At 35.3% G+C, this 10,934-nt stretch overlaps 1 protein-coding gene across 2 annotated transcripts; it reads right to left on the bottom strand.

Moving 5' to 3' along the window:
- Positions 1–3,703: 3,703 nt before the first annotated feature.
- LOC118433849 lies at positions 3,704–5,626 on the bottom strand. 2 transcript variants are annotated; one of them, XR_004833614.1, is made up of 3 exons: positions 4,815–5,626; positions 4,371–4,708; positions 3,704–4,245 (listed from the first exon to the last, which is right to left on the bottom strand). XR_004833614.1 is itself a non-coding variant. In XM_035846206.1 (2 exons), the coding sequence occupies exons 1-2, from the start codon at positions 5,161–5,163 to the stop codon at positions 4,371–4,373; spliced, it is 687 nt and encodes a 228-aa protein (XP_035702099.1). In that variant the 5' UTR covers positions 5,164–5,626; the 3' UTR covers positions 3,704–4,370. The 2 variants fall into 2 exon arrangements, 1 of the variants encoding a protein (XP_035702099.1); XM_035846206.1 differs by having other exon boundaries at positions 3,704–4,708.
- Between the last annotated feature and the right edge of the window lie 5,308 nt (positions 5,627–10,934).

Genomic DNA, 10,934 nt, shown 5'->3' with positions numbered 1-10,934 from the left:
CTGAAGGATTGCACATGTCGATGTCATTGATAAAATGAAGGGTGGCATGCATGGTGCAAATGCTAATAAAATAAATTCCAGCATTGGGACGCAGATGATGGAGAATTCAGAAAGAATGACGACAATTTTGAATGCTTTGGCCAGCAAAGAAATCCCTCGAGATGGTAAATCTGCAACAGACAATTAAGAAGTTTTACAATAAACTTATGTTTAATCGGCTGTCTAAAGTGTGAACTTTGTACTGTAGTTTGTACACCCAGATTCACAGTCAGTTAAGATTCTTAACTTAAGAATTGCAATAATTTCAAATGAAATGTAGGGAGATAAAAAATACTGCACCTTTGATCACTTTTTCTTCAAAATGGAGGAAGGAATTGATAATTTGAGCTGGAATTATGTCCAGTCGGTAATTCCACCCTGACACTGCGGCGATTGTATAAATAAGGGAAAACGTTAATCCTTGAAACCTCCCGATTAACGTCAGTGGCCCCACGAAGACATTTATGAATATTGCCGCAGCGTAAAGCGCTGAGATTACGCACTGGAACTTGAACATATATAAGTCTTTCGATGACCTACTTTTTATTAATTTCTGGGACTTTATGTCATACACAAATGGTAAGCATTTAAAAAACTGGTAGACTTTAATGTGCATTTTGAACAATGGGAGGAATTGTATTCGGAACATTTCTTGGGAATATTTTACGGAATTTTGCTTAATATAATAATATGATACGTCATTGCCACAAGGAAAATAACTCATAAGTCACATTAATAATGCTTCCTTGGGATTAAAAGATAATTATCGTGGCTAAAGTATGAATATTTTATTGTGTCATGGAATGAACGTATCATTACTCCGAATCTAAATAAGTTATGAGTTAAGGTCCACCAATTTCGAATATGAAATTAAATCAACATTGTTGATGTTACATGCTTATCAAATCATTCCCACTTGGCGTTTGGCGTGTGCGACTAAATCTTCCAATACAAATCATGGTACATAAATGAAGTTATCAAACTTGTACCTATTACTTGTACCATACTTGTATGTAATTTCGTGAATGCGTATAAAACGGGAATTTTCAATGCAGTAGGGTCGTATCAATTTCGGATGTTCGTGAGGACATTACAATAAACTTAATATTGTTTATAAACTATAAAATGTCAAGATTTATAATATTAAGTATTTTTATTTATATAAGTTTGAAATTTGCAGATTTGCATACATAAGTACTTAGAATGCTAGAAAGAAGGTGATTGCTTCCGCATGTGTCGACTTCGGATAAGCGTCAGGGTCATAGTTCTGTTTAAGCAGAAGCTCTGCATTACCAATGGAGTACTCCGATCCACGAAATTCGACCCGAATTGAATCTTCAAGGGCTGCAAGGCTCTCATTTCTCTCTTCACCAGCGACCTATTCCCCAACCACATTACTCTCTCGGAAAGAGATTTCATCAACTTTTCAGACTTGGTATGAACTAGCGCAGCCACGCTAAAGCCCAAAATGTTGACCGTTGTAGCATCCAATGCAGCTAAAGGAAATACAAGAAATCCAGGCATAACGATGTCATTATGCAAATTTATTGTAACGAACAGTGCCACAATTTCGATGCCTGGAGTGCCCAAAACCATGACGAGGAAAAGTCGGTTCATCGCGTTGCATGATTTTTCCAGGATCTTAATAGACTGAAAGAGGTGGATGCACTTCCGGATGTCAGGTACGTTCCCAATTTTTGTGATCTCTCTAAAATATTTAACTCAATAATAGTAATTGTGTTAAAGGTAAGAAATTTCACCGTAAAATGTCTATATCATATCTATCATGTTATATCATATTATGTTATATCTATCTCAAATGTAAATGTCAAATCAGCTAGCAATCAGAGGTCAACGCCGCCGCACGTCGGTAGCATTTTAAGCACAGCCTCCGCCGAAAAATCTGATTTTCTATTCCTAAATATTGAAGGGCCGTCGAAAAACCATTCAAAATTGGGGCTGCCTCCACCGCCGCCGCCAAATTTGTCGGCGTTGTCCTCTGCTACCAATATTCCGTGAGATTTGTTCATAAAGGTGCAATGTACTTACGACAAATTTAGATATTCCATTTAAAGGTAGGCTTACCTCTCCAGCACTTGGATATAACTCAAAATACAAGTTACACAAACAAAACCGATGTATATGATCCATGCACAGCCCGAAGCGAGGACAAGCAACCCCACCCACGCTTCAAACAAATGGATAACCAATTGTACGCCTTGAATCTGCAATGATGCATTCGTCTGAAGGGTTGTACAGGTCGACATCATTGACAAAATGAAGGGTGGCATGCATGGAGCCAATGCCAGCAGCATAAATTTGAGAATGGGGATGATGATTACGGACAGGTCACAAAGAGCGACGACAATTTTCATTACTTTAGTTAGCAGGGAAGTCAAATCTGGAAAAAACAATTAAGAAGTTTTAAAGTGGAGCAGAATTGTGGTACATTATTGCTTATTTATGTACGCCGTCAATTAAGACACACCATTTAATAGTGTCTCAAATAGCATTACAAAAAAGTACTGCACCTTTCATCACTTTTTCTTCAAAATGGAGGAAGGAATTGATAATTTGTGCAGGCAATATGTCAACATCGTAATTCCAACCAGACGATGAGGCGATCGCATAAGTAAAGAAAAACGTTAGGCCTTGAAATCTTCCGGTTAACGTCAATGGCCCCACGCAGACATTTATGAATATTGCCGCAGCGTAAAGAACGGAGATGATGCACTGGAATTTGAAAATCTGCAAGTGCTTTGATGATCTACTTTTGATTAATTTCCAGGACTTTGTGTCATACTCAAACGGTATACATTTAAAAAATTGGCAGGCTTTAATGTACACTTTAAGCGATGGGAGGAATTGTGTTTGGAACATTTTTTGCAGAGTGTTATTAGTATGCCAACGAAATTTTGCGAAGTAGACTCGTCAATGTTGGGAAGAAAACAACTCCAGAGTCACATTATCCACGCTTCCTTTAGATTTCAAGATAATTATCTAGGCTAAAGTATGAATAGTTTATTGTTTTATTTAAGAAAATTATCACGGTCCGAATCTAAATGAGTTACGAGCTGAGGTCTACCAATTTCGAATAGGATTTTGATTCTATTGCTTATAAAGTAATTTCCAGTGGGAGTTGGGCATGTGCGACTGTATATTGCAATGCAAATCATAATACACAAATCAATCTAGGCAACCTTTGTGAATGCGTATTAAGCGTGAGTTGAAGTGAATGTGGGGTGGTATCAAACTCGGATGCATGCACCTTTCGTGAGTGCATTATAATAAACGTCAATTGTTGCTAATCTGTCAAAATTTATAATCCTGCGTATTATGTAAGTACGTAACGTGTCCTTAGAGTTGCATATGTAAGTCTAATGCTACAGATAAGTAGCTACTTTCGTATATGCCGACGTCGGATAAGAGTCAGTGTCATAGCTCTGTTTAAGCAGAAGCTCTGCATTACTAATGGAGTCCTCCATTAGAGTCCTTGATCAATTTTGTGAATGCGTATAAAATGTGCGTTTAAGTGCATTGGGCTGGGGTCGTATCAAGTACCCTTCGTGAATAAATAAAACACTCAAAACTCTTGTTAAACTTTCAATATCAAAGTTCATATATATTTGTAATATTGAGTATTTTAATGTTGAAATTGTCCTCAGAGTTATATATTTGCATACATAATTATAATGCTACCGTTAAGTTACTACTTTCGCACATGTCGACTTCGGATAAGCGTCAGGGTCATAGTTCTATTTAAACAGAAGCTCTGCATTACTAATGGAGTCCCCCGATCCACGAAATTCGACCCAAAATGAATCTTCAAGGGCTGCAAGGCCCTCAGCTCTCTCTTCAACAGCGATCTCTTCTCCAACCACATCACTTTCTCGGAAATGCGTTCAATTAAATTTTCAGACCTAGTGTGGACCAAGCCAGCCACGCCGAAGGACAAAATATTCACCAATACAGCATCAAAAGCGAGTAAAGGGAACACAAGAAATCCAGGCATAATGAATAATAATGATCTCGTTATGCAAATTTACTGCAACGAACAGTGTCACGATTTCGATGCCCGGAATGCCCAAAACGAGGCCGAGGAAAAGCAGGCTCATCGCGTTGCATGATTTCTCCAAGATTTTGATAGAATGGAAGAAGTGGACGCATTTCCGGATATCGGCGCTGTTCCCAATTTTCGTAATCTCACTAAAATAATTTAATAGTTATAAAATACATAGTTGATATTTGTAATTAAGTGTGCATACATATGTATATTTATATATCATCGATTTTCTCTGTTGGACAAGTACGTTATTGATCCAAATACTTACCTATCTAATACCCGAATATAACTCAGAATGCAAGTCACACACACAATACCGATGTATATGATCCAGGTACAACCTGAAGCGAGGGCCCTCGAGGGTAAGTAACCCTACCCACGCTTCAAACAGATGGATAACCAATTGCATTCCTTGAATCTGCCATGATGCATTCGTCTGAAGGGTTGTACAGTTCGACATCATTGATAACATGAAGGGTGGTATGCATGGTGCAAATGATAACAAAATAAATTCAAGGATTGGGACCGTTACGACGGAGAATTCACAAAGAACGACGACAATTTTCAATGCTTTGGTTAGAAAGGAAATCCCTTGCGACGGTAATTCTGTAACATACAATTAAAAAGTTTAATGCTAAAATTATATTTAATTGGCTATCTAAAGTATGAACTGTACCCACGGTTAATTAAGAAATGAGAAAAAATACTGCACCTTTTATCACTTTTTCTTCAAACTGGAGGAAGAAGTTGATAACTTGAGCTGGAATTATGTCCATTCGGTAGTTCCACCCTGACACTGCGGCGATTGCATAAATAAGGGAAAACGTTAGACCTTGAAATCTTCCGGTTAACGTCAGTGGTCCCACGAAGACGTTTACAAACATTGTCACAGCGTAAAGCGCTGAGATTATGGATTGGAACTTGAAAAATTGCAGTTGCTCTGCTGACTCACTCTTTAATAATTTTCCAGACGTATCATAATACTCAAACGGAATGCATTTCAAAAACTGACCAACTTTGATGTGCATTTTAAAAATTTGGAGTACTTGTGCCTGGAACATTTCCTGCGAATTATGTTATGTTTACGGAATTCTGTTCAGTATTATGTATGCCACGTCATTGTTGCAAATAAAACAACTCAGAAGTCAAATTAATAACGCTTCCGTTGGATATAAAGATAATTATGGTGGCTAAAGTATGAATATTTTAGTGTTTTATGCAAGAAAGGTATCACGGCTCTTAATATTATTAGTTGAACTTCTACCAATTTTGAACATGTCGATGTTAATACTTATCAACAGTTTTCCAGTGGGCGTTGGGTATACGTATTAATATGCATATGCATGTTCGTGTAACTGTATTTACAAATATTTTCTAATGGTTTGATCACACTAGTCATGCTTGGAAATTTGTTAATTATTTGTATGTATTAGATGAACGGGTTAAAATGCTATCGAGTCATATTGTGTCAATTTCGGATGTGTTTCCTATGGAAATTCTTTTAATTATTATTTAAGATTTTGGTAAACTTTCAAATGTCAAAATTATTTTTCTGTTAAATAAAAAAATCATAGGTCTATGGAAGTATACTTGTATATATATATATGTATGTATATATGTATTAAGTAAATTTGGGTTCGTATTTGGCTAACACATGTGCAATTTAATTAAAAATTCATTAAAGAATTAAGCAATCACCTCCATTCATCGATTGAATATTGTCTTTAATAATGAATGAAATTCCCAGTGGGCGTTGACTTTGTGGGTTAACATAATTTTAATCCACAATTCATTCATGTGGAACTGTCAACTGTGTAACTCAATATAAGTAAGCACATAAATACGTAAACTTATCAGAGTTAGATAGATATTTCCAAGGAATATTGGTAAAAGAGAGAAATCAGTTTCTGAGTTTCGCACAAATATACGTACCAAAATTTCATTGTGAAGAAGGTTAAGTAAATTAGTGAATATTCAATTTTTAATAGGGTAAACGACTTAATAATCTTAAAAGTTCGTAACAATCTTGTGATTAGAAACACGTCTTGGCAGATTATGTACATATTCCAAGTTCATTTCTTACCCAGCAAAATCAATGTCAATATCAAACAATTTACAACGAAATTACCACTTATGCAATTGATTGCTCCAGGTCACTTTCCCACGTCTGGAAACTACAATTAAAGTCGAATGTCCGTAAATAAGAAATATAATTGCTTAGGATGTTGTTATATTGTTATCAATCGCAATGGCTGGTTATTCTTTGAATGGAGTTTGATACAGGAGAATGAAGCATGGAATTCTTCGCTCTATTAATTCTTCATGAAAACCCAGCATCGTTCAGATTACCGGATGAAGCCAAAGCCTTATTAGTTTCAAGTTACGGAACGAAGGAGAACCATTGTCTGTCTAAATATATATCTTAATTGGTCCTTAGAAAATCAGCGAGCTGTTCAGATTCCCAGTGTTCAGCTTTCACGCAGCATCTAACAGAAATCTATGTCGTTTGAAGAGGGTACTAATTTGCCTGATGCTTTCTCAATAGGTATGCACTTTCAGAAATATTTGGATTTTGAAAACGCGTGTACCCCGTTGTTTTAAAATGTTCATTTTGGTTTGCACATTTACTCAGGATCAGATTCTCAATGACCTTTCAAATGTATTTACTGATATTTTACACATTGCCACATAAAGAGAATTCTGTCTGGTTTTCTGCTGTCTCATTTTGATCATTCATTTGCGTTAGGAATCTTTAGTTGAATGCACAAAATAGAAGACTTAACACGTAGAGTAAAGAACATTTCCAATAAAGATTTGTTAAAATTAAATACTTTAACCAGCTCGATCCTTTTCGATTGGTTCGATTTTGTCCAAATTTATTGTCAACTGTCACCGGAGAGCAATTATTTTGTCTACATCGATAATTCACACCGCCTCTGACCCAAATTAGTATGGTCAACGTGTTACTGGTGATTTGTCACATTAACACGTCTGCCACTAAAGGATTACCAAGCATTCGCTCCATCACGAACCCCAGACTTATGTACTTTCTGCTCTACAAATATTTGTAACCCAGCACATCCACAACTTTGCCTTGTGAATGTACTCTTTAGAGGGAAGCATGTCTCACGGAGATAATTGTTTCCGTTTGCGAAACATTACTCTTTGTCCCGTTTTATCGGCGACTGCACAAGGGAAATAATACTGAGGAACTTCTGTCGCCATCCGACTAAATATACGTAATGTAAGAATGTCTCAAGTTGAGACTTTTAACTCCTGCGAACGATGCCTAATAATTCTTGCAATTATCAAAGTTTCAAATTACTGTAAATGCAATTTTAGATGGCAAATAGTCTCTGTCAAGTTTCTTGGTTTTAGGGGCTCGTCTTGGTTGAGAACATATATATGTGTATGTATATATGCACATATCTATGTATGTGAATCGAACAATGTGCGAACACATGAAATAAAAATATTGTCGGCATTTAAGACTTGAATGACGTAGATGCCAACTATGTACATAATTTAATATGTAATTAACAAAATCCCTTCTTGAAGCTTTATATCATCAAACGGTGTATGGTCTAAATTTAGCATCGTGATAGAATGAGGAATTGTAGGGGAAAGTGATGTGAAAACACTGCGGTTTGTTAGTTTGTTTAGCTCGTGAAAAGTGAAAGAGGAGGCATTAATCACTCTCGCAGATTCTTCCACCGCTGCACCAACCACTTGTTCAGATCTAGAAATTCCAAGTCGACATTTGTGGTATAAGTCTGACACGTGTGTACATAGTTCCCGAATAATATTTGCTTGAACGTCCCTGCAAAAAAGCCCATGTCATGGATAAAAATTAAATAAATAACTTCATAAATTGTGTTATCTGCTTCCAGCAACTCTTCGCATCCTAAAATTAGCACATTCCTTAATGTCTGTTTTATTACATACTTATAGGTATGCATGTACATATGTACATTCGTTTCATACTATTTTTACGCACAGACACACTAAAAATCTCAAAATAAGTAGGATCGAGGAGTAAAGTGCACAGTAAAATAAACCACATTTCGGAACTTTAAAATTAATTTTGATTTCCTCAGTTTGGTCTTACGATGTCAAAACTTCTACTTCATCAATTGTCTGAGAAAACTAATCTTTCATGGCTAACACTTTAATGAATATTAACGACGTGTCAGGCCTTAACTTGTTTATTTTCCAACATTTCAAAAGGGCTGCGAGTGTCTAGTCTTAAATAGTATTTTGGACCCCTGCCTGACATACAAAATTTATTTATTACTCTATCTTTCCTAGTATGTATAAATTATAAATATCCAATCATCAAATATATTTTTTCACTAAAACTTTCGTAGCAACGTTTTCATATTTAGCAGCATTGCTGCTAAATAAACTCTTTGGGACCAATTTCTATTTTAGGTACTTACATATTTACTTGCATAAATGTTTGTGACAAACGTCAGTACACATGCATTTCAAATTTCCTGAAAAATTTCATAACAAAAATAACTGCACCGGGAGGTACTGTTTATTGTTGCTTCAATAAGTTCAAAAATATGAGTTACAAAATAGGCTACAGCACTAGAGTCTAGAAAATTGTGTAAATGTTGAAACAAAGTTTCTTGTTGACAAAAGTCCCCTCACGGCGACAATTTCATCAACTCCAATTTGATTACTTGGGTACACAACAATATTAAAGCTTGTTATTTCGCAGTGTTTTCAAAGACATCACAAGAAGCTTAAAACAAAGATAACTCCGGACTTCCTTGAATAAATTGCCTGCGCTTTTGTTTGTAACCTCTTTGTCAAATTGCGCATCGATCTGGGAGCTTACATATCTATGTATCTATGTATGTAACTGCAGAGAAAGTAACATTCATCTAATGTGGATATTTTAGAACATTAAGGAATCCATTAATGAAATTTTGCTAATTAGTTATGTTTGAATAGCAACACATATATTTTTATTCAAATTTGTGTAAACTATGTTTGTGTGTCTTTATTAGGCATTTTCAAAACAAATACTCCCACACATGTTTATGCGTGTATGTAGGAGTCAGAAAATAAATACTGGAAAATAGGGTGAAAACTTAGTTTATGAAAAATACATATAATTACCTACGTGTATGCACATATCATATCCGGGGCACGACATGCATACATTATTTTGTACGGAAGCAAGACAAAATACATAGTCGATAATAGGTAGTAACGCTATGATTTGACAGAAGGACACTGGCGAAATCTCCAAAATCCGAGCAGTGAGAGTTAACCCGTGTCAGGTTATATCAAAATTTAGCTAGGAAAGTAGAATTGGAGCTATATCTAAGCAAATATCGAAACACGACGTATGTATTAATTTTTGAATAAATTAAATAATTGATTGCATATCTTGTTTCGTATACGAATGAGCATATATGTTCATGTTTTATTCTCTAAATTTAATTCTTTGTTCACTTTACATGATTTTGATTTTACAACGTGTAAGTACTTGTCGAATGTTGACAAAGTTATTTTAATTTTCAGTATGTGTATATATTATTATGCACTGTACACATGTAGTATGTATGTAAGTAATCTCAACTTGTGAATTTACTAATCATATACAACCTGAATTTAATTGGAGTGAACATCATGTGCTTAGAAACTTTTCCTAGTCCATATTTAAGCATGTAAAATTTCACTCTTGTTTCTTTTCCGGAGAAATTAATGAAAGTTAACTTTGGAACTTGTAGCAAACTTTTGGGAAAGTGGGATTTCCTTTAATTGGGTAGCTTTAATTCACCAAAACAATTTACATATCTTCTAAGTCTAAAATAAACGGTGTCGTATTTCATTGACCTTTTGAAGAAGATTAGTATATGTGATATGTACAGTCAAGAGCAAAACTTTACGACATATGGAAGAGACTTTTGGGACATGTTATTCAAATGGGGAATTAAAGGCCGTAAAGTTTTGCACCGCGTACCTTTCCGAATAATTTTTTTAACGCTGTGATATAATTTTTATTGAATAAAGCGTGCAAAAGTAGGGGGTGACGTGGTAAATTATTTTTGTCGCCGAATTTTTTTCAAGGAACTACAAGGAATTGAAAGAATTAATTTTGGAAGAGACTTTTGGGACAACACATTGTGCTTATGGCTGTCCCAAAAGTCTCTTCCAAAATTAATTCTTTCAATTCCTTGTAGTTCCTTGAAAAAAATTCGGCGACAAAAATAATTTACCACGTCACCCCCTACTTTTGCACGCTTTATTCAATAAAAATTATATCACAGCGTTAAAAAAATTATTCGGAAAGGTACGCGGTGCAAAACTTTACGGCCTTTAATTCCCCATTTGAATAACATGTCCCAAAAGTCTCTTCCATATGTCGTAAAGTTTTGCTCTTGACTGTACATAACCAGTTCAACACTTCACATTAGGTAAGATCGCTTTACGGATACCAGGTTTTTAGGAAAAATATATCTTCTTGTAGCCAAGACCTGTACAACCACCACAAATAGAAAATTATAACTACTAGCATAGCATTCGGATTTTGACTGGGTAATTTTTGATTACGTAAATAAGTAGTTTGATAAAATCACTGCCGGAGTGATTGCATATCTAAACTTGGAATTAATCCGTTTGAGTTCAGATATTATTCAACATAATTCCAATATTATATTAGTCTTAGCATTAATTACTCGGGTCGAACGCACTTGCGTAATGAAAGTAAATATGAAACTATGCACGTGGCCTGTATTCTACAACTAATTACTCAAATCCGAACCACAATTTAAAAGACACGTATTGATTAATGTACTTAAGCTTGTAGTTTTAA

The sequence above is a fragment of the Folsomia candida genome, unplaced genomic scaffold (assembly GCF_002217175.1).
Source record: "Folsomia candida strain VU population unplaced genomic scaffold, ASM221717v1 Fcan01_Sc001, whole genome shotgun sequence".
Classification (NCBI taxonomy): domain Eukaryota; kingdom Metazoa; phylum Arthropoda; class Collembola; order Entomobryomorpha; family Isotomidae; genus Folsomia; species Folsomia candida.
Note: the sequence above shows the minus strand (reverse complement) of the source record. Positions and strands in the feature narration are given on the sequence as shown.

Bases quoted from the DNA above. Each gene is read 5' to 3' on its own strand.
- LOC118433849 (XM_035846206.1), bottom strand. From the start codon at position 5,163: ATGTTCCAGGCACAAGTACTCCAAATTTTTAAAATGCACATCAAAGTT. The intron at 4,709-4,814 runs GTGCAGTATTTT...TGTATGTTACAG, and splicing joins TGAAGAAAAAGTGATAAAAG to AATTACCGTCGCAAGGGATT.